At 33.8% G+C, this 25512-nt stretch overlaps 1 protein-coding gene across 8 annotated transcripts in view; it reads right to left on the reverse strand.

Moving 5' to 3' along the window:
- Nucleotides 1-25512, reverse strand: part of EVI5 (ecotropic viral integration site 5) — a 197761-nt gene that overhangs the window by 70101 nt on the left and 102148 nt on the right. For 7 of the 8 annotated variants that reach the window (XM_081144976.1, XM_081144975.1, XM_081144980.1 and 4 more), the window contains 4 exons: nt 25093-25153; nt 16610-16663; nt 14767-14799; nt 14075-14221 (listed from right to left, as the gene is read on the reverse strand). In XM_081144976.1, coding sequence (XP_081001102.1) covers nt 14075-14221; nt 14767-14799; nt 16610-16663; nt 25093-25153 — 295 coding nt within the window. The remainder of the gene's footprint in view (nt 1-14074; nt 14222-14766; nt 14800-16609; nt 16664-25092; nt 25154-25512) is intronic. The other variant, XM_081144979.1, reaches the window with a different exon arrangement.

Here is a 25512-nt window from a genome sequence, read left to right on the forward strand (position 1 = left end):
CCCAAATGGCCCACATGAGAATGGACTCATTGGTCTGGTATAAACCAAATGATCCAACCAAGCAAAAAAAAACTATACTAATATTAGGAGAATTGTTTTCAACAACAGTTACAAAACTTCTAATTGTCCTCCACTGTTCAAGTTATAAATTCTAAATCCCATAGTTTACATGTTATTTCTCCTTTCATATTTCCCATCTGCTCCTCAACCCACTGCAAACTAGCTTTAGTTCTTCATAAAACTGCTCTTAATTACTAACTATATCAATACCCAGTAACAACACAAAAACTCAACGGAAGCCCTTTTACTCAGCTCTTACCTTCACCAGTCAACTGACTACTCTTAATTAAAACTTTCTCACTCCCTTAGATTTTGGGATGTTACTCTTCCATAGTCCTGCCTATCTTCTCTGTCTCTTCCACCAATTCTACTTCAGGTATGTATCTGTGTTTCAATATTGTTTTTTATCTCAGCCTTTCCATTAACATTCTTCTTTTGTAGAGCCATCCTACATGACTTCATCCATTGTCTGTATAGTCTGTACGTGTAGGCAGTATTGGATACTGTGTTTATGTATCAGGTATTGTCTTTATACAGTCTACTTAGAAAATGAAATCACCAAGGAAGCATCTATTAAATAGCAAAAAGGGTAAGGTGGAGGGAGAGAGGAAAAGGAAGAGGGAAAGGGAACATACAATGATGGAACTCTAGGAACGATGATTGATTGATAGATAGATAGATGATGGATGGATGGATGGATGGATGGATGGATGGATGGATGGATGGATGGATGGATGGATGGGTAGGTGGGTAGGTAGGTAGGTAGGTAGACTGATGATAGACAGATAGATAAACAGAGATGACTCTCAAGTCCGTATTTCCAGCCCAGATCTTTCCATTAAGCTAGATCCATATTCACAGTTTCCTACTGGTCTTCTGAATCTGGCTGACTTCATATCCACCTCACATTCAACACGTCGAAACGGAATTCCCCATCTTTTCCTCCTAATGTATTATTATTTTGCTAAGAATCCCTCCACCTAATATATGACCAAGTCAAAACTTCCCCTGACATTCAACACACAGCATTCAGTCACAGAACTTGAGTAATTCTTCTAGATGCCTCTTGCATTTACCTGTTCCTCTCCACCTTCACTGTCTGCTTTTATTCACGCCTTCATCTTTCTTTGGACTATTGTAATAGGCCTACTATATCCCTTCCTGCTGTTATAGTGGGTATCATTATTTAATATTTTGTTACCTTTCACACTAAATTGAAATGAATAGAAGGCATTTTTACAATTTTTCCACCTGAACCCTATTTGGAGCCTCGGGAAGTTTTGATTCCATGTTTATTAATGCAAATGTGTTACTGAAAATTATCCAAACATTGACATACTTTTAAAAAGTATTCAGAATTAATCTAACCCCATTAAGCCAATTTCACCCTGGCCAATCATCTTCATAAGTACTTTTGTTGGACTAAAAGTATTTTCATTGGGATTAATTATTAACACTGATATGGTCTCACCAAACAGAGATTCTGCATTTAGTATTGCAGCTTGGGGAGTTAGAAAAGGCACTAGTATTTGTTTGGCTGGTTGGCTGAAACATGGACCAAAAGGTGACCCACAATGAGTGAACTGGAAATGCTGGACATGCCTTGGTTTAGTGTATAAGGAAAAACTGGTGACAAATTTGGGGAAGCTATATGTAGATAGACCTCTCTGAATGGGCTGAAAACGTAAAGAAATTTGTGTCCCAAGTGACTGCTCACTGAAGGGTGAGCTCCGTAGAGGATGATTTTAAAATCAGTTGGATAGGATGACCCACTCTGGGGATACCAGTCAGCCTCCTTCCCAGCCACCCTTATCATTGCCCAATAATAGGCTTATGAACAAAGTGGCCATGGTGACAAGGGTGGAGGTTATGCATGGGCTCAACAACATAGATTTCCATTCACTGAGGCTATGGCCACTGTAGAGTGTCCAATCTGCCAGGAGCAGAGACCAACACTGAGCTCCTGATATGACACCATTCCCTGGGGCGATCAGCCAGCTACCTGGTGACAGGTTGATTACACAAGACCATTTCTATCGTGGAAGGGACAGCATTTTGTTCTTACTGTAATAGACACTCTGGATATGGATGTGCATTCCCTGTATGCAATGTTTCTGTCAAAGCTACCATCAATGGACTTAAAGGATGCCTTATCCACCAGCATGGTATTGCATACAGCATTGCTTGTGATCAAGGAACTAACTTCACAGCAAAAGAAGTGCAACGATGGGCCCAAGCTCACGGAATTTACTAGTCTTACCATGTTCCCTAACATCCTTGAAGCAAATGCATGACAGACAGTGGAATGTCTTCATGGAGACTCAAGTCATAGTGCCAGCTAGGTGGCAATACATTGCAGGGCTGGAGCAAGGTTTTCCAGAAGTATGAATATGCTTTAAATCAGTGTCCAATAAGTGGGTTTGTTGTTGGTTTTTTTTCATAATAAGGATTCACAGATACAAGAATCAAGAAGTGGAAATAGGAGTGACACCACTTACTGTTACCCCTAGAGACTCACCAGCAAAATATTTGCTTTGAGACTTTATACTCTGCTGATCTACAGATCATAGCTCCAGAGGGAGGAATGCTTCCACCAAGAGACATAACTGCACTAAACTGGAAACGAAGACTCACCTGGCCATTTGGGGATCCTTATGCCTCTGAATCAATAGGCAAAGAGGGGAGTTACGGTGCTGGCTGGGGTAACTGATCCTGACCTCCAAGGAGAAACTGGACTACTATTCCACAACAGACATTAGGAAGAGTATGTCTGGAATATAGGAAATCCTTTAGGGTGTCTCTTAGTATTATCATGCCCTGTGATTAAGGTCAATGAAAAATCACAACACACCAATCTAAGAAGGATTACTGAGGGCCCAGGCCCTTCAGAAACGAAGGTTTGGGTCACCTCACCAGGTAAAAACCATGCTGAAGGCAAAGGAAATAAATACAGAGTGGGAAGTGGAAGAAGGCAATCCGTCATTAATACTAACTTCTACCTGTGACCTGTTACAGAAACAAGGACGGTAACTGTCATGAGTAGTTCCTTTTAATTTTGCTATGAATATGTTTGTGTGTGTATCTATATCTGTTTGTCTACCTAACTTCTTTCCTCTTATTCCCTTATGTAATATAAGATGCATTAACTTTATATTACAGTAGTATATAAGTATTGTTAAGTTACAGGATATCGAAAAGAGAAAACATCACTCAAGGACTTTACCTCCTTTTTTGGGGAAGGCGTTAGTGCATTTTTGGTTGTGATAGGAGAATTGTATTGTGTTAGGCAGAATTATGACCATGTTATTGTCTTATGTGGAGATTAAGTATGATTTAAGGAGATGCATGCACACAGATACCAAGTTGATAAAGGCTGAAATTCTGATGGTTAGTTTCATGTCAACTTGACTAGGCAATGGGGTGCCCAGATTAAACATTACTTCTGGGTGTCTATGAGGGTGTTTCCAGATGACTCAGTAGATTGCCCTCCCAGTGTGAGTGGGCATCATCCAATCTGTCAATGGCCTAAATAGAACAAAAAGAGGAGAAAGGAAAATTTATTTCCTTTCTGCCTGTTTTAGCTGGTACATCTGGCTGGCTCCTCCTGCCTTGGACTGGGATTCTAGGATTTATACCATTGGCTTCCCTGGGTCTCAGGCCTCTGGACTCAGACAGGAAGTATTCCACTAGCTTTCCTGGGTCTCTGGATTTCAGGTGGCAGATTGTGCGACTTCTCAGCCTTCATAATGGGATGAGCCAGTTCCTCACAATAAATCTTCGTGTGTGTGTATATCCCACTGGTTCTTTTTTTCTGGTGAACACTGACTAATACAAGGTAAATTTTACAAATAAGATTAAATTTATTGATTAGTGGTTTTATTGTGGTTGGTTGTATTTGGTCCATTTCAAATTTGAGCCATTGGAGCTTCTGCAATTGAATTATTTTTTTTGGTCATTATTTCTATCATTTAAAATTTTCCCTATTGAAACTTTTGCAGATCTAAATTTTATCAGGAGAGTGGCAGTTGTGATACTTCCGTTAATGTTTAGTCTGCTAAAAATTTTAAGTTTTTTTTTCTTATTACTAGCAGTCTATGCCATTGGCCAAGTTTGCTGGTAGAATCATAATAATGGAATGATGTTAATACTAATCCTAATAACAGCTACCACTGGTTGCACACTCACTACATAGTAGGCATTACTCCAGAGTACAATAACCCACTTAAGTTTCAAGAACCCTCTCTCATACACAGGACAAACTGTAGTAGAGAGAAATTAAGTAACTTGTCTGAGGACACACAACCAGTGAGTGGCAGGATTGGCATCAAAGTGGCCATATTAAAATATGCTGCTGCTGGACAATAAACTACCTGTTTGTTTTTCCCACAGGGGAAAAAGGTATTATTTAAAAAACAGGTTTTAAAGTTTACAATAATAATGATGATGATAGCAGTTTATATCTAGTGAGTATTTATTATGTGCCACACAAACGCTAAGTGCTTTTTATTCTCATTTAACCTTCACCTCTTTTCAAAAATTTATTATTTATTACAGTATAGCTGATATACAATATTATATTAGTCTCAGGTGTATAACATAGTGATTTGACATTTATAAACCTTACAATGTGATCACCACAATAAGTCTAGTAATCATACAAAATTATTACAATATTACTATTTTCCCTATGTTGTATATTACATCCCCTGTGACTTTACTAATAAGGTAACTAAAAAGACTCAGCAAGGTCAGCAGTTCTGTTAATCAGGAGTATAAACTACAGAGTCTATGTTCTTAGCCTCTAAGCTAAGGATTAAAGTAATACAAGGTGGGGCAAATGCAGGTGTACAGTTCTGAGTATGTAAAATACAGAGTTTATTCTTGTATTATTACTTATTATTGTACTATTTTCCATACAAACAACTGTAAACCTACTTTTGCCCACCCCTATCTTAAAGAGCTTGATATATTGTTTTTATATGTACTGTTCTAAGAATTAATGCTATCATATTTAAAATCTGAGCATCTAGAAAAATTTAAACATTTCATGTAATGTTCTTGTAATAAGAAATTCTTGGAAGAGTATATTTCATATTCAAATTAGTAACTGGGCAAATATACAATTTGTTTTACCAAATGACAACTGCCACAATTCTGATGGCTGATAAGTCAGCAAAGGGTCATTTATTTAAAAGTCTATAAATGATGAATGACTTCCCTATACTTATACCAAGTTCACTTTTGTCAATGAATCCCTTAATGTTCCTGTGATACCAGCAATCACATTCTAAAGAAATTGACAGAAAAAATTTTTAGAAGGCGGAATCTCTGCTTTTCAATCCCACGTGTTTTTCTGGTGTTGTAAAAGTTACAAAGGTAAAGATAAGCTAGAGAAGCCTAAGTAATCTTTCTTGCTTGTGTCCTGAGTAAAACAAAAGAATGAATTCTCACATTCAATGTTAGAAGGATGTATGAGCGGTACAGTGAGCAGCAAATATTTGAATTTAAAGAGGTTTCTTATATTATTAAGTAAAAAAATCCAAATTGGAAAAAGTGTTGTCTATAAAGATGTATCAAATAGTCTCTAAATTTAATTATACATTAAGCAACTAAGTTTAAGACCTGACAACTGTATGTCCTCTTCAGGAACATACACATTTCATGGAACCCTGCATTCTTCTCTTTTGCAGCATTTATCACAACACTGATTAAATAATTAATTATGCAATTAATTTTTTTAAATGTCCATCTCTATATACATTATAAAAGCAATGCCAGGAATAGTTTGACTGATTTACTACTGTACTGTCAAAACTAAACTGTGCTTTTCAAAGTAGGTGAACAGTATTTACTGAATTAGTCAAGTCTTGGTTTAAACAACAGCAGCAGCAGCAACAGCAACAAAACTCCTTTATTACATACTTTATATTAAACATGAGAAATGGGAATTGAATGCTACAAAAATAACCTATAAGACTCATTTGTTTCAAAGATAAAATTTATAATAGTGTGGAATATGGTACATTTTTCATGTCATATCGAAAGCATCTCAAAAAACTACTATTACACAAGGCAAACAGTCTAGAATGGGTTTCTATACCACGAGACAAAATTAGAGCAGAAAAAATTTAAATGAAAAATTGTATCTTGCTCTCCCCCTCAGCATATGAGCCCAAATAATGTTTGTAATCCTCCCTACTACACGATCCAAATAATCTTTAAAAAAATTCCAAGCAATATGGATGTACTATTTAAAGATTTGCCACATTGAAAATTTTTGAAAAATTGGTACATCATTTTTTAAATGATTTCTTTCCAACACCTGAAAAATTACATACATCTTTTAAGATAGAAGTTTATCCCTGGTTACTTACATACTCTTAACTGCAAGATTTTTTTTTTAATGGCGAAAAAAATGTTGAAACAATTACTACCATTATAGTGAACCCTCATTTATTATTTAAGCTGAAAAGGTGATTATATATGAATGTAAAACATTTAATCTTAGACTAAGGTCAAAATAGTTTTGGAATTAAACGTCTGTCCAAATTTATAGGCGTACTGATCAAAAGCGTAAGAGTTTATCAAACTCTTAGACTATAAAGTCATCACTCTATTTTGGATTTTTAGAAAAACGTATCAACTGACTAATAATTACAAATTAAATGGCTTTTCTTGAAATGTCACTAAAGTAAAGCTAAGCAGTGTTATAACACAGGAAGAGATGTTAAACATTAACTTCAATATTCATAAAAAACACACAACAAAACCACTAGGTAAAACAGGTGTACGGTAACTCCTAAATGCTGCTGAACAAACAAATTTTCTAAAATTATCTAGAAGATCTCACACCTTCCACTGACAAGCAGGTAGTTTTTAGTTTAATAAAGTGTATTCATGAGTTTAAGTAAGATTAGTTTTTATTTCTCATATCAAATCCTTGGTTCTTAAAAGTATCACATAATTCTTTCATAGTTTCTTCTAGATCTATAGGATACAAAAGGAAGGTGAGAAGAAATCTTGTCTAGCCTCCCCTCAAGTACTTCCTAGTACAAAGGTCCCAAGAACTTCAAAAGGCAATCATTTCAGCATTAGGCGGCTTAAACTGTCACAATCCTTCTTTATGCTGATCCTAGCCAACAAACTGTTAGACAAGACTGTTTATTCACAGTACCTGAATGATAAGCAGTCATATGTAGGCAAAAAGCTTTTAAACAGATTAAGCAAGACTCTAAGAAAGTTGATCTCATCAGAAAAAACTGTCCAACATAAAACACTCAAAAAGGACAGTTAGGAGAGGTAATTGTACCAAATATTATTGTATCATTTCTACTTCTATAGTCTTCCTGGAAAAACTGAACATGTAAAACGAATACTTAAAGGGGCAGTTTAATCTTAGTGCTTGTTTTTATCTTATGGTTAGTTTAATGTTTATTTAAAATTTAATATTTACTTAGCATTTAATGTATATACTGTGTATTAAATACTAGTGTATATATATTTATTTAGTGTATGCATATATTTAGTATATACAAAATTTACTAAACATTAAATTCAGTAAGAAATTAACTCAATTTTTTTTGAAAACCAACTTATATCAGGTTCAAACTATCAAGAGCCAGCAAAAATAAAATCAATTCTGTTCAAGAAGTATTCAGTAATTGTACAACAGAATTGCTTTTTAAAAAACATCAGTAGCTCAGCAGATGTGGCTTAGTGGTTAAGCATCAATCTATGATCCAGGAGATCGCAGTTCGATTCCCAGTCAGGGCACGTGCCCAGGTTGCGGGTTCGATCCCCCAATAGGGGGCGCGCAGGAGGGAGGCAGCCAATCAGTGACTCTCATCAATGAAAAATCAATAACTAAAATTAATTAAAAATAAAATTTACCTTTTAAAAACTGCTTTGGAAAAGTTTGATATATTACTGTGAAAAAAGCTATGACATATTATTGTCCTAACAGCATCAAAACCATTAAAAACTATATAAAACATTAAACAAACAAAAAGTTTTGAAGCTGGAGTGATTTATGAAAAAGTCCGTAGTGAGTAAAAGAGAGATTAAATGGGATAAAAGAGAAAGGTCTCTTTACAGAAGAGCATTAGCTAGCAAGTATAGAAAAAATGAGAAAATATGAAAAATTACCATTTTGGAAACTCAATCAGTGCATGCTAAAACCATTGGGTGAATGAATAGAGGACAATATATTTATTTGCTACAGAAATATTTCCCAACAGGTTACTTAATAGTTGCAAAGAAGAAATCATACCTTTACATGGGCAAGAGTCTATGTATGGTAACCAAACTTAGCATGGTAATCAAACTCAGCATCACTAAATAGTAAGAACAACTTATATTATGTGCTTCTTGATTTAAAGCAAAATAAAGTTCACAATATTATCTATCATCTAAATGTTAAAAATGTTTAACTGAATCTAGTTTACAGGATATAGGACACCACAAGGAAGGAATCAGACAAATTCAGAATATCAGACAAGAAAACTTGGCTACATTTGTAGTCAATGTCATCCCTGATACTGGATATTTCTCCTCTCTTTATCTAGTCAGTCTAGACAGAGGTTTATCAATTTTATTGATCATTTCAAAGAACCAGCTTTTCAGAGATTCTATTTTTGTTTTGTAGTTTCAATTTCACCAATTTCTACTCTTTTAGTTACTTCTTCCTTCTACCTGCTTTAGGTTGAATTTGCTCTTATATATCTAGTTTCTTAAGGTAGAAGATTAGATTACTGGTTTGAAACTTACTTTCTTTCCTAATATAAGCATTCAATGCTATAAAGTTTCTACTAAGTACTGCTTTAGGTAGGGATCCCACAAATTTTGATAAAGTTGTGTGTTCATTTTTATTTAATTCAAAATACATTCTAATTTCCTTTATAATGTTCTCTTTGACAATAGGTAAAAATGTTGTTTAATTTCCAAATATTTGGGGATTTTCCAGATATATTTTATTAATTTCTAACTGAATGCTGTTAAGAGTCAAAGAAGATACTCTGTATCTTCTTCAATTACTTAAAATTTTTTAAAGTTTATTTTATGGCCCAGAATATGTTCTATCTTTGTAAATGTTCCACGTGTGCTTAAAAAAGAATTTGCATTGTGCTAAATATGTATTCTGGTAAAGTGTTCCATAAATACCAATCAGGGAAAGTTGGCTGACAATGCTGTCTAGGTCTTCTATATCCATACTGATTTTCTACCTGTTTCATCAATTATGAGAAAAGGGGTAATGAACACCCCAACTGTAACTGTGGATTTGTCGACTTCACCTTTTGGTTCTATTAGTTTAGCTTCATGCTCCTCTATCAGGAGCATATATGTTTGGAGACATGTATTCCTAAATACATACAATCCTAAGTAAGATTGTCATGTCTCCTTCATGAACTGACCCTATTACTATCACAAAATGTCCCTCTTTATTCCTGGAATTATCTCTTGTTTTGAAGTCTACTTTACCTGACATTAATACAGAAATCCCAGCTTACTTCTGTTTAGTGTTTGTGTGGTATATCTTTTTCACCTTTTAACAATTTTCTTCCCATTGTAATCAGTCATTGTGTCCAACAGCATAGGCAGACCACCTTGAGCCTTCACTCCGGGAAATTCACTGGGGCTAGAGAATCACCCTCATTAGCTACGATGCTACCTACATTTCCAATATCCACGAAGCAATCTACTTGGCCTCTGCTACTCCTAACTTTTATGACTGAGGCCCCCTCAGATTCACTGAGATTCTGTGAACAACCTTATTCCCAGGCAGAGAAACATTAAAAACCCCACATCCACTCTGGAACATTAATGAAGCTAGCCTAGCCAAACATCACATCCTCCCAAGTCATGTTAGACTGCAGCTGTGGACAACAGCCCCATATTCAACACTAGTCCAAGCTGTCTGCCATTAGTTCACTAATCCTCTGATATACCAAATTCTTGTCTCTTGTATGTCTTTTTTTTTAATTAATTGGAATGACATTGGTCAATATGATTATACAGTTTTCAGGTAACAATTCTACAGTACATCAGAGGATTGTATGTCTTAATCCTCTTGCCTTTGGGCTATAATTCCTATAGACTGTTGGTCTGAACTTAAAACAAGTCACTTCTCTAGTTGCCACCACTGACCTCTGCTTTGCTTTGCATTCTTCCTTTAGTCTCAATGCAAACCACAACTCTGATTAAAACACGCCTAACTCTAGCCCTGAGGGGTCTCCTAATCCTCTCATGTAGCTCACTCTGGTCCTACCCTGACCTTTACTAATGGGTTCCAATGATACCGTTGTAATTAGCTAGTTATTAATAATAAGAAAGGAACAAAAGGAAGGCCAGATATTATAGGCATGTAATTTAGACAGCTTCACCAGGAAGCAACTTTACACTCCCCAGGGGTCCAACAAAGGGAAGATAGATGCATGCCCAGTAAAGTTGGGGTGACATAGGGAAGGTGGTTTGCTGTCAATCACACTTGGAGATAGAAGTAACTGACTAGAATGGGCATGGCCACTGCAAGCATGTGAAGATTTGGGATACTTAACCCCCTAGACAAAGGAGTTCATTCTCTTATCCTCTTGGCACATTTGGCTCATGGCTCATGCTTGACTTTCTGGCATTCTCCTATGGGGTCCAAAGCCATGCAGACCCCCACATACAATGGACTAATGGACTACAGCTCCCTGATGCTGTACGGGACCTGTCTCTCAACATGGAAAGGAAACTGGGCACTGGCTTTGATTTTTAGCTTTATTGAAATCCCACCTATACTTTGCCTACGACCGGACTAATGGAAATGGGACTTTAGAAACCCAGGGATGTAATTCCACGCAAATAAAAATCACTCATTCTCCCATGAAGGTCTCAGAAAATTCTTTTTCTTGGGAAATTGTAAGAAGTCCATCCTCAGCAGCACCCAGTGGGGAAGAGAAGCCCCCACTTCGTCTGATAACAACAGCACTGGGATATTATTTGTTCTCCCTTCTACTGCAATCATTCAAACTAAATTTTTTGTTTCCTTGAGACTTAAACCTTCATTTCTTTTTTAAAACTTTAATTATTTTTATTGATTTTGAGAGAGAGAGGAAGGGAGAGGGAGAGAAACATCAATGTGAGAGCAACACACTGATTGACTGCGTTTTGCATGTGCCCAACCTGGGACTGAGCCCGCAACCTGGGCATGTGCCCTGACTAGGAATTAATTTATTTATCCTCATGAAAGGATATTTTTTCCATTGCTTTTAAGAAAGAGTGGAAAGGAGAGAAAGAGACACACTGATGTGAGAGAGACATTTTTAAATGAGATTTGTCTTTCCATGTTAAGCACATTCTGCCCTTTGGAGCAATATTAAAAAGGGGGGGGGGCTAAATAATTTTCCATAAGATTACCTCTCAAATACTTGAAAATGACTATGATGTTCTTATAAATATGTCTTTAGTGTAGTCTAAAAATATCCAGGGCTTCCATAGTCTTTTCTATACTGGCCAGAATATATTCTGTAAACATTTCACATGAGTTTTGGCATTCAAACTAGATATAACAATTCAAATATTCTGCAAGCACTTAGAATTAAATTGGATCATTATTCTTGTAAGAAAACTGTACTTGTGACTTAGGGGGGTGGGGAGGGGAGGGGAGCCATATTATATAATTGGCTAATTCTTGATTTCCTGTCAATGAACATTTCTAGGTATTTGTTATATAAAGCATCACTAAGATATAGCTTTGAATTTTAAACTTCAAGGTAAAGTTACAGATTTATTTCTGTGAAATAATCTTTTATTTTAGTTTCTTATTCTGAATAGACTGAGTATTTTGGAATCCTGACTCATCATCCAGCATATTAGCTACATTTCTGAAATATTTCATCTATACAATTCTGAAACATACCTCATATATGAAGATTAAATAATAGGTTAAAATACTTGAAGCATAGGTGTAGGAGTCAATGACTTCTGATATCTCTTCACTTCAACATGAATAGCATCTGGATATAGTTAGTCAGTGATAAAAGTTTACTACATTCATCTGTATTTCTCTACTTGACTAGAAAGATATGATGAGAGCATACCACGTAACTTGTAAAACTGCACTTATGACATAGTTTTTGCTTATTATGGAAACAAAGTTACTTTGTTATGACTTAAAAACAGTAAACTGACTTTTAGTGAGTAAAAGTAATCTTTCTAATTGTTCAGAAACAATTAGATCTTCTAGGAATTTTTAATAAATCATCAAGGTTACTGATCTTTTCAGATCTCTAACCATTACTAAATATAATAACTGTATCTGCCAACCCTAAAGCCTTTAGTATATCCTATTTTCTAAAACCCTTTAAAGGCAATAATATTTCTATGATCCTTTTGCAAATTATTTTAATGTCTAGGGATATGTAATTTTCTTTAAAATTGGATATTTAACCAAGGCTCTGTTACTTTCATGTATTTTGTGCATCTCTGCTTTATATATCTGTTTTACACTTTATTCCAAAGGAGAATGTCTGTTTGTGAGGAAAAAATGGAAACAAAATTGAAGTGGGGATCTGCTTTCTCCTTGTTATATCTTAGCTCCACACTGTGGGTCTATCTTGTCCTTGAAAAAGAAGCACAAAGTTTCTTTTTGTCACACTTAATTTTCAAAAGCTTCAGTTTACTCTGGCCATTTCTGTTTGCCCACTTAACTTTTTAATTATGAACTAACATTCTATATTTTTTATACATATCTACCTAGAGGTCTCAATATTTGAAAAAGAATGCAGAAAAAACTAGTGATTCATGATTCTAATGTATATGACTGTAACTTATGCTAAATGCAAATATAATACTTATTATCTATCCTTATAACAAAACCACATTGCACTGATTAATTCCTAGCGTTACCCTCAGTTCTGCTTTTTCTATTTTTATGCTTTGATATTGCCATTCATACAAAGGCAGAGCAAAATATCTGAGTTCATATCTTTTGAGTATTCTTTACCACTCTCCAATTCATTTTTCTTAACCATCTTCAATAAATATAATAGAAAATAATAAATTGATGTTGCTTTTCTCAATTGTCAATTTTTTCTTTTTGTTTCTAGTTCTCTGATTTTTGTACCCAGATGATGATGTTTCTTAATTTTACTGAATAAAAGTAATGCCCACTTTAAAGTCATTCTGTTTTTTGCTTCCTGATCCAAATAGAGTTCTAGGTTTAACACAACTTTTTTCTGCCTACCCTGTTACTATCCACCTCCTACTTGAAAACAGAAAACTGAAACAAGAAATATATTTTCAAAGGTTAACAGGTGACTTTTCTTTATAACTCTCATACTCTTGATTAAGACACTAGTCTGGATTTGCTAATGGAAAATGTCGTCTAACTGGCAAAGGATACCTGACAGTAGCTGCACAATCAGTAGCTGTTCAGTACTCTAAGTTAGTTAACATTACTTTTATAAGTTCATTCTTTTTCATTTTGACAATTTCTCTACTTTTGAAAAATGTAAGCATATACCTTAACCCATAATTTAATGTCTTGATGTACAATATTAAGGCTATAGTATTTCTTAAGACATAATCGAAAATACTATCAAAGCTTTAAATGAGATAATTACATATATTCTACATTGGATAATATTTCATCTGTACCATTAACAAAAACTAGCTGAAGTTATGATTTAAAAATTATCCATGTAGAAATACCTATTATGAAACAGATTTCTAAAACCTGAAAAGCAGGTCTGACATACATCACTTATTTTCTATGACTGAGAACATAATGAAAGAAATGAAAATATTACCTATTTCTAACAAAATTAGGTAGACAGAAAAAAAATGTTAGAACAAGGAACCTTTAGGCCACAATAAGACCACTAAGTATTCCAGAACATGAAATTGACTAAGAAGTTAATTAAAGTAGTAAACAAAATTATTTATAACAAGAGCACAGAAGTTGTGCTTTTAAAAAAAGGTTTAAAGGAAAGGGGATGAAAAAGGTGAGAAAAAGTACTACCAGACTCCTTACCCATTGCTGCTGGTGCTGGAGCTTCCTGATGGTATTTTCAGCCTGCTCCAGTTTAGCACTGGCCTCATCACTCTGCTGTTTGATGGTGGCCAGTTCCCGTTTTATGAGGTAGTTTTCCTCAGCCTCCTGGGCTCTTGTCACTTGTCCCTTAGGACATAATTTTTGTGTGTGTAAAGCAATTTAGGATAGAGTCAAGAAAGACTGTCTTTGTGAGGTTTAGTTATTTACTTTGACATATTTTTTTTAAATCACCTCAGAGAACAGAACAGCCTAAGCAATTGTTAGCCAGCAGCTCATTATTGCTCCAGCAAATTTTGGGGAACTAAATGAAAAATTCATCTGACAATCTTAAGAACAATTCTTCTTTCAGTCAATAAAAATTCAATTCATGCAACATTATTGAGCTGTACATGCAGGACTAAAATTTCAATGAATAAGTAGTTAATTTCACAGAATCCACTGATTGCCATTTGGTAATAAGGTTAGCTTTAAAACGTGCAAAAGTGCTTATTTTAATAAAACAAGATAACACCCTGTTATCAAAAGTAAGTTTACACCCATATATATCACCTAAAAAATTATTTTTGGGAAAATGCATGTAAAATTGCATGCATTAAAATAGAAATTTCTAGATTTAAGTCTTTCTTTAGAAGTTAGAGAAAATGCTAAAAAACAAAAACAAAAAACTATACCTGTATCAATCTATCTGCCAAGGAAGCACTTTCCTACAAAAGGAAAAATTCAGATAGAAATGTAAGAGAAAGAAATAAAATAAAGATGACAAAATTAGGAATAAGAAGGAACAAAGCATACCCAAATTCCACCTACTTTTCATGTAATTAAAATAGAACATGTAGATTTTAAAACGGTTTTTACTGAATGCGTTTTTATTCTTAAACCTTTAATAAATATATTAAAATAAGAATACACTGCAGAAAATCATGTGCTTCTAGAAGACAACACAAATTCTAAGAGGTTTTTCATTATTTGAGATAAGCGAATATCTTCTTTTTAAAGCATACTTTTAAATCTTTATTTTTAGAGCCAGCCATATTGTCAAACTACTTATATGAAAGGGAGAAGGAATTTGAGTAAGCAATTCCACTTACAAAGTGTGACAGTGATTTGTACAACCCCAACTTCCAAAGACCAAAGCAAGAAAAATATTACAAATGAAATTAATGAGCTCAGCCTAATACACTATAGGAATAACTGAGTAAACTTTTTGGTTGCAGAATTTAACTGATACCTGTGTATTTATAGAATTCTAAGTGGACACACAGAGGACATCTAAGCCAGTAAAAAGGTACTTAGTTTTTTAATAAAAATTCAGTTTAACACTTTTCTAACAGCACCTTTATCATTCTGAAGGTTCAATAAAATAGAAATGCTTTCTCTGTGAAAATGTCTCACTCCAAAGATAAAAGACCACCTAAGAAGATATAATCTTACCATAAACTGAGTATTTAGTGAAAAAAAAGTAATTAAAACAAAAACAACTAAGCTCAACCTTTTTGCAGAGTCACAAAAAAAGTAGAATTATCATCAAAGCAACCATAATAAGATGAAGGAAATACAGGAAAACTATTTTTGACTTAATATAATGAACCTGCAATTAATTATCTTACAATAAAAATAGACATGTAATCAGCATCCTGGTCTTTGTGCAGTGTTAATATAAAACCATTAATACTTACAAAGGCAAAAATGCAAACTACCCATTTTTTATTTCTTGATTTCTTAAATATCAACCCATAGATTATCAGGGAAGATTTTAAGATAATTGGCAATATCATAAAGAGCACTTTTTAAAATCTACTTTCTCTCACCTTTAGTTAAAAAAAAAATACAAAAACCCCCAAAACACCAAAAGACTTTGTAAATTCAGATGTTTTTCTTAAAATAAACCCAAACTTTTACATTATACTTCTATTACTCAATACATTCTTAAAGCATCAGAAATAAGACTGTAAAAGACATTATATCAAAAGCATAATATAAGAAAGAATGTAATATTTCCACATTTGCCCAGGTATTTTATACAAAAGAAAGAGGAGAGGTAAACAGTGGTATCAAAATAATTTTAAGAACAAAAATTTAAGCAAGATTCCCCTGTGCTGAAAATCATGGCTATTTTTTATATAAGAAATTAGTTATTTTGACTAAACTTAAAGCAATCCCAGCTAGGCCTTACATGAATCATTGCCACATTTAATATATGGCTAGAAATGCAGGGCAATATTTGAAACTCATCTTTAAAATACTATACAGAGTAGATTCTCAATTAAGTTACCTCTAAAGAACATACATTTTAGAGACTCTATGTAAAGAAAACAAATATTACTATAATAATGGCCTTAGTTAAAACTTTAAAGTTCAGGAACTAGTAGTGATCAATTTTTACTAATGACAAGCTAAGTAAATACCACAATTTCGGAGACATATGTGCTAGATCTCTTGAACCTTTATATAAAATAGACCCCCAAAAAATATTGTGTATTCAACAGAAACTTGCATAAATAGTCATTTACTTACTTTTTCTAATGTTTCAATGCGTTGTTTTAAAAGTCTATTTTCTGTGCGTAACCTCTGGAAAAAAAGAGAGAAAAAAGAAACATACAAACAAACAAAAAAGATTTTTGGTTGCAAGCATTCCTAAGAGGAAGAAAGATACCTAAATCATAGTCCTTAAAAATGTACCACCTTTTATAAGAGTCTAAGGGATGGTTATATTATTATCTGTCAAATTCTTAAAGACTCAGAGTAAGAAATCCATAACAAAGAAAATGAGCACATTTATCATTCCAACTGTTGCTGAATTTTAAATATATGCTACAATATATACAGAAATAACCCTTCTTTTCGGTACCTATCATAATGACTCTTAGTTAATACTGTATTTTCTTATGTCTTAACATTCCCATTAGATAGAAGAGATTCTAACTCTTCTCCTACAAAGCCTGTCTACAAAAACAAGAAATCTGAAAAATGCATGCTAATAGGATATTGTCAGTTTTGAATTAGACCAGTCTCAGTTGATGATGCGTTATATATTCCAAGTTGCAAAATTCCTCACATTTTGAAAGTATAAAGAATGAGTTCATCAAAAGAACTGTTCATCATGAGGTATTTTAAATGTAAGAAAATTAAACGTTCCAATTACTAGCATTTTTCTCATAGTTCAAAAAGTAAAACCAGATTTTAAAAACTCTTCACCTAGATCAATACCTGACTCCCAAAACCCTATCAAATTACTGCCATAAAGTATTAAATCCAAAACACTCTATGTTAAAAAGTATTTTTGTATATATTACCAATATAATTTCATATTAATCCCCTATATAAATTATTTTTTCATTTTAGAATCCACTAAATGTTATCCCTCCGTTTTGTCATCACTCTAATTTAAAACTCTCCTTACCTTTTTGTACCAATTTGCTCCATAACTCAAATCCAGCCTTCTTTCAACCCTACTCTTCCTCTAAATTCCTGCTAAAAACGTCTTCCTTGGAAAATTCTTCCGTCAATCCAATCTAATATTTTGCCAGTAAAGAGTAAAATATAGCATAAAGTCTGAGACCAAGAAAATTAAAACTCTATGAATTAGCGTACCTTATAAAGTGGGCTACAGATTGTAACAAATAAACCTTAAGAATTCTTACAAAGATACCATGCAGATTGAAATTGCTTGTTCTATTCATTCAACATACTTAGATGGCCTGAAATGTGTGATCTCAGGCTACAAAACAGCACAGTGGTCTGCACGAACAAGCAACAACTAAATGCTGTTCAAGGCTGGAAAGCCAAAGCAACAAATGTGATTCTCGAAATGTTCTCAGTGTATTTTATCAGAATAAAATTCTAACATTTTGTTTATCCTAAAAGATTTAGAAAGTTAAGTTCAACCAGACAGCTGAGTGAGTAAAGTTACTGTTAACAATAGAAATAATGCTAAAAATAATAAATTTTTTAAAAATTCACCTGGTTTTCCTTTTCCATCCCCTTTAAATCTTCTGAAATTCTGCTATAAAAATCTAAACTGATTTTCCCCCAAGCATCTAACTAAATGTCTTAATACTACTTTTTAAATAATCAATTCCTCATTTGTGTGATATCTACTTCATCATTAACTGATAATTATAATAGACTATTATAATTAATAAAGACTATTTCAGGATTACTATTAAATTTCAAGTGTTCTTTTTTTGCAAGTGTTTGTCTTTTTTTGCACTGGTATCATGGTATTTTGGTAATTATATGCCTTTGTAATGCCTTTTAATATCTAGTAGAGCTAATTTCCCCCACTGTAATATTGTTTTGTTTCTCCTCCCCAAACCTTAACTACTACTGTAGTTAAGCAGATTTAGATTCAAATCCTCAATCTATAATCAACACCTGTCCATGTCTTTCAGCGTCTTAGACTTCCCATTATCTCACCTAGAAAATTAGAGTAAAAACACCTACAACGATATTATAAGACTTAAATGAGAGAGCATAGTGCTTTATATATATCAAACACTTGGTTAGTGATAAGCATCACCCATATTTTTAGTTAGGCATGAATTTTTTTTATTACTTTTGTCTACTTTTAAAATTGTTCTTTAGATTTTTTACTTCTCTGGAATATTGCAAGGAATTAAATTTGACTGGTTTGTTAATTTATATTTTGTGGGGAAATTCATGTGTTTATACAACATGCAGTTATTTTTGTCTTTACCTTTGATTCATCTTTTTAAAATGCCTGTATGCAAAGTTTTTCAGTTTTTATTCCTTAGGTTCTATCCTATTTTTCATTTAGGTCATTCCTAGATATGCTTTTATTTTTACTTTACATGAAACTTCTTATTTGAAGAATATATTTATATTTTTGAAATGTTTATTGCTGATACACGGGAAAGTTAATGACTAAAATCTATCATTTGCCTGATTTCTCACAAATTTTTGAGCATCTTTCTTTTTAATCACATTTTCTGGAACTAATTAAAAGGGTATTTTCTAAACTTTTAAGTGAAAACCACAAAGAGAAATACCAATAGAATTGTACACTTAAAAAAATTATTAAAAAAAAAAAACTTTTTGAACTACCAAACTAGAAAAAAAAAAAGAGGCTGAGAATGAGAGAGAGAATGAAATACCTAAAGTTAGCAAAGTATTAGTGAAATGGAAACTCACTACTAAGAAGGATATATTGGAAATATTGTTTAGGAAATTCACTTAGTACACATCAAACATCTTAAAAATACTAATGCCCTGTAATTCAATAATTCTACTTTTTACAACTGGTTATGGAAATTCAAGGTGCCAAAAAACTTTATATAAAAGATAATAACTATAAGCATATTTTTAATAATGAAAAAAGCGAGAAACAAATATACCAAAATAGGAAAATCTTGCTTTCAAATAACCCACTCTTCAACCATTATCTATTCTTGCCAAATTACTTGCTTTATAACATAACCCAAGTTCAACAATCCTCCTTCTCACAGGGACAAGCCAGTGACCCTATCAACTTTTCATCGTTCCTGACTCCCTGATGTCCTCTCTCCCCTCTTTACAAAGTTTAATTTCCAGTCATTATAGACTTTCCCTTGCTTTTATCCTTCCTTCCCCATCCCTTTCTTAGAAGCCAGTATACTTGCCTGATGAAACCACTACACTGGATCAACATACTGACAACTCTGTATCTGCACCTATGCCGGTAAATATGACCAAAGAAAAATATAACCATGCTTATTTAAACTGACAATCACGAAATTCATTTGGACTCTTAATGTGTCCTAGCAATAAGTATGTATTTACTTAGTCCACTCCTTCTCCCGCTCTTAGATGACTATTTCATACTTACTCCTCTTTCTTCGAAACAGCAACCCTCTAACCCACAGTCAGGTGATAATCTTGTTATTTCACTGAAAACATGATAGTAGTCGGAAGAGAACTTCACAAGCTCCCACAACCACATCCTACATTTTACCTGTGTTTTTACCCATATATCTGACTTTTTCTCCTGTTATTGTAGATTAACTATCTACGTTAGAAGACCAACTTAAGTCTTCTCCCACGCACTAAATCCCATACCTTCTCTACTCTAGCAATTATCTCATCATTCATACATCAATTTTTCCTACTTAATTATCACCATAATAATGTGCTTATTTTTTAAAAACGTGTTTATTTCTATATTAAAAAAAGAAAAACAAAAAACTCAACATAACTACCTTCTACTCTTTTCTCTACGCTTCTAAGACACTCTGCCTCCCTGGAGTTCTGCTCTGCAGCTTTATTTCACCTTCCTAACGATTAAATGCTGGCTTACTCTAAGGCTCAATTCTTGAACTCTCTTCTCTATTTCATCTACTTAAGAATTTCTGGCCTTACACGGGTACAAATAAAAATTTTAAGAGACACATAGGAATTTATATGCCCTTTAAATTGAAAATATACATGTTTCTCTGGAGAGTAGTTAGTGATAATGAGATTTCCCAGGTAATCTCATTCACTCTCATGGCTTTAATATCATCGTGTCAATAACTACCAAATTTATATTTATATCGAGTATGTCCTCTCTTAACTAACACAGAATATTCAAGGAGCTACTCAAACATCTTCTAGGTACCTCATACTTTAAAAACACACAAGCCCTGGATGGTGTGGCTCAGTGGCTGGAGCACTGGCCTGTGCACCAAAGGATTGCGGGTTCAATTCCTGGTCAAGAGGTCAAGGACATGTACCTTGGTTGCAGATTCGTTCCTGGCCCAATTGGGGCACATGCGGGAGGCAACCAACGTATGGGTTGCTCTCACATCGATGTTTCTCTCTCTCCCTCTCCCCCTCCTCCTCATTTCACCCTCTCTAAAAAAAAAAAAAAAAAATCAATGGAAAAATATTCTTGGGGATGATTAACTGGGGGGGGGGGAGCAAAATTAGGGCCCTGGTATTTCTCCCCAAAACAGATTCTCCAGGAAACTCCATTTTCTAATTACTCAGACCAAAATCCTCGATTCCTGTCCCTCTTGTATCTCCACGTTAAATCTGTCAGCTTTACCTTTAAAATCTATTCAGAATCCAATTACTTCTTACCACCTCAGTCCCAGCCACCATCACATCTTGCCTGTACTACTTCATCAGCCTTGTTCTTAGTCTCCCTGTGTCTCTGTTCTTGCCCCCAACAACCTACTCTCAATACAGGAGCCAGAAAGATCCACTGAAAACTTAAGTCAAATCTTGTGCTTCTCTGCTAAAAATCCCCAACTGCTTATCAGAGTAAAAGCCAAAGTCTTCACATGGTAATTATCTGCAATACGCAACACCTTACCTCCTACCACTTTCCTCATCATTCATGTTGCCAATCCACAATGGCCTCCTTACTGTTCTTTGTCAGGCACACTCCTGACCAGATTCTGCTCTCCTTCCAGATATCTATATATCTAGCTCCCTCAACTTCCTTCAAAAGTAATCTGGTCAATTTCTGCAAGTTTTCAATCCAAAACACTGCTATTTTATTTTCTGTCCCTTAAGGTATTTTGTTCTCATGTTTAACACTTATCATAATGTAAAATACTGTACATTTTACTTTTCTGTTTATTGTCTGACTTCTGTACTAGAATATAAACTCCATGAGGGCAGGAATTGGTTTCTTTCATAAACACATCTCAAGTGTCTAGAATAGAGCTTGGACATGTACATAGGCACTATAAATATCTGTTAAATGAATGGCATTAAATAAATTATGCTTTTATACACTAGATTTTATTATTCAGCCATTAGCTTTTTAATGAAAACTTCATAAAATGGGCATCCAAACCCTTCTTACATTACCAATATATTAAAGTCTCTCTCAGAAAGCAGCAGTGTAAGACACTGAAGAACATATATGGGCCTTAAAATAACACAAATCATAGTTGAAATCCTTGAATTTCACCATTTTCTAGTAGTGTGAACACTAACATATTATTTGAACTCTCTGATGCTTAGTTTCTTCATGAAAAGATGGGAATAAGAAACCTTTCAAAATACTATTCTAAGAATGGATGAAGATAATGCATGTAGATGACCCGTCATTTATTAAGTGTTGAATAAATATGATTGTCACTACTAATATCCCACATTGTTAAAAATAATTACTGAAGATTTAGATATTTGTCATGATTTCTTTTTTTTATGTCAGGCAGTGGATACACAAGTGTTTTTATATTATTCTGTTTTTCAACACATCTGGAATATTTCTTAATTTTTGAAATTAAATGTTAATTTCTGACAAACAACAAGTCAGAATTTCTAAAACCTCCTATTTGCAGGGCTTTAGACCTTTATGTCCCAAAGAACAAATTTAAATATAGGTATTAGATTATAGTTCATGTTTATCTTAAATTAACTGGGGGAACAAAGGTTTTTCTTTTTTAAAGGTTTGTGGGTTACCCCAATATAAGCCAGAATTTTAAGATTTGCCCCTCCTCTCCTTCAGGTGGAACATCAATGGATTGGAAAAAGACACTGATAAAAACATTTCTATTAACAAAAAATTTCACACCGTAAAATGTAAGATTCTCCATATGAAAGCATTATAATAAAAATCTTCACATATATATTATATATATATATATATATATATATATATATATATATGTCACTTTCAGAGAGGGGGTGAAAATACTTAAAAGTCCCATCTTGATCAGGGAGCTGGCTGACAGATATTATTCTTAGAATAAAAAGGTCACCAACCTGAAGGTCTTAGAATAAAGTAAAAACAGTGGAAACCTTAAAAATATTGCACAATATCAAAAGCTGATTTTTTTACTTTCACATTAATAATATAAATTTATACTTTCATATAAATAATTTGATGATCACACTATGTGCTTGTGTAGAGAACAGTACAAGAGTATGTCCCTGAAGCCTTTACAAGTGAACCAAGGTAAGGAAGTACTAGTTTAACAGAACTCATTCCCTTGTAAAAGGGACCTCAAGGAGAAGGGAAGAGAGTAAAAAAGTGGCATATCCCATTTTAGAGAAAGGCTCAAATTATACATAGCTCTTTAATTGGAAATAAGTTGATCATTTGATGATGACTGATCCTATTAACAAGGTGGTCATCTGATTATGACTGAGATGAGTTGCGAGGTCCAAGTGGAAACCAGAAATACCAAATTTTAAGTGAAAAAATTGTAGTCACACAAAATTTGTTTGGCTTTGTCTTTTGGCGAGGAGACAGGAGGATTGAAAAAAGAGATGGATACGGTACAAGAGTAAGAAAGAACTATGTATAAATAAGATTTTATAAAAGGAACAGACTACCTTTGAGATCAGCATACTTTATTTACCTGTTATGTTCCACTAATATTTTTAACTTTCTTTTCCACCCCCGATTCTTCTCTATAAATAACTTATGCCATCCATTTTTGCCTAAGACACATGGAGCTGGCAAGCAAAAGTATTTTGTGAGGTAACTGAACTATAACTTCCCCCAAAAAACAAAATTTGAAAAAAACTGCAAATATAGGCTAAAATCTGCTAAGGACCTTTTTGAAAAGGTCTTTTGTTATTACTACATTCATGTGACTTAATTTTAGGAAAAAACTTCAAGAGCAAGAATTACTCATAGACCTGAGATTTTTTTTTTTCTCCCCCAATAACATAGCATGGTGAAATGAACAGGATGGCTTCCCCATCCTCAGATTCTTGATTTGCTGTTCCGAATATTCCTGGTATGCGATAACCCATACTCTCTCCCCACTCATCAGGATGACGTACTTTTTACTTTCAGTAGGTTGAAGTAGAGGGTATAATTAATTTTACCCTTACTCATGGTACCTAAAAGAAAAGCAAATGGTAGAGCAGCAGTTGGATAACAGAATTTTAAAAAGGAGGGAAAAAGAGGGATCTTTTCTGTCTCTCTGTCTGAAAAATGTAGAAGTACCTATTTCCAATTAATAAGAACAGGGGACAAAATGGAAATAACACATCTAGAGAAGGGAGACAGAGTTGGTAAGAGAGGTAACATAGAAAAATAGGGGAGACTGTGTCCCAGGAGGCTTTTGAGGAGGTTCATGGAGAGGAGTAATAACAGGACCCATTCCCTTGTAAGAAGGACGTGCAGGGTGTGAGTGATGTGGTGGTATCTTATAGCAAGGCTGAATTAACACAACTAATTAACTCTGAATAAGGTGGCCATCTAATGCCTTGCCAGATTCAAATAAAAAATCAGACAGACGCACCCAAACACAGAGTGGGGGGAAAAAGTAGTCACTCAAGAAATATTTTTTATTTTTGTTTCCTGGGGGGTGGTTAAGAGATAAGAAATTGGATCAGCCATCACTGAGTTTCTTTACTACCTCATCTTTCTATTCATCATCTCCATCCTAAAACATCAGCATAAAAGCCAATAAAACTTTTCTTAACTCCCAGCTCAAACAACACCAAAGATCCCCAACTTAAGAATTTCTGGCCTTACAGGGGGTACAAATAAAAATTTTAAGGTACATATGGAAATTTGTAAGTCCTTTACATTGAAAATCTACCTGTTTCTCTGGAGAGTAGTTCAAAAGTATAACATTAGCTTAGTGATGAAAAAATTGAATTAGCAAAAGCTTCCTGCATCTCTAAAGCAGTCATAGTTAGTTCTAATGCAATGATTTGCTCTATTTGGTCTACCTTAGACTATACTGCTGTTAGTCTCAGCATGCTATAGATTATCTTCTCCACAACATTTAAAAATATCCTTAAATGGAGTAGTTATCTTACCCACAGAAGTATTTTCTCAGGATGACCCACCAACATATCTAGAAAAAGGGAAGAGCTGCTCTCTTTTACACTAGAATGAAAACCACCCTGGTCACATTATTCTGGTTTTTGAAATATCTATTTTTAACTATAATTAGTGGGACAGTAAATAAATTCAAACATCACTGTTAAATGTGCTATAAGTAGGTAACAAATATATTAACATAACCTAACATCTACTGCCAAATAATTGACTTCTATCAATTTATGTTCAGCACTTTTAAAAGTCCCGAAATGCTTACTTTAATTTCAACTTGCTCTTCCATTTCTTTAGTTTTTATTGTAGTGTATTCCTTTTCAAGCCTAAGAAGAAGGGAAAAAAAGGTGTGTTTTCATTCAAAAATAGTTATTAAATTATAAAATTTAAAACTATATATTAACACAAAATATAATTTCATTAGGTTCCCCCAACTTATATTACAAACTGAGATATTTGATGAGAAAAATCAAATAGTTGCATAAATTCTTACAAAAGTTACTTTACAAATAACAAAAATAAGGGCCATACAAAAGTAAGTTTTAGAATAGCAATTTTCAACCTTTTTCATCTCATGGCACACATGAACTACTAAAATTCTGCAGCACACCAAAAATATATATATATTTTCCAATCTGACAAAAAATAGGTATAATTTTGATGGATTTACAAATAATAATAATAG

The sequence above is a fragment of the Miniopterus schreibersii genome (assembly GCF_964146895.1).
Source record: "Miniopterus schreibersii genome assembly, chromosome: 8".
Taxonomy (NCBI): Eukaryota; Metazoa; Chordata; class Mammalia; order Chiroptera; family Miniopteridae; genus Miniopterus; species Miniopterus schreibersii.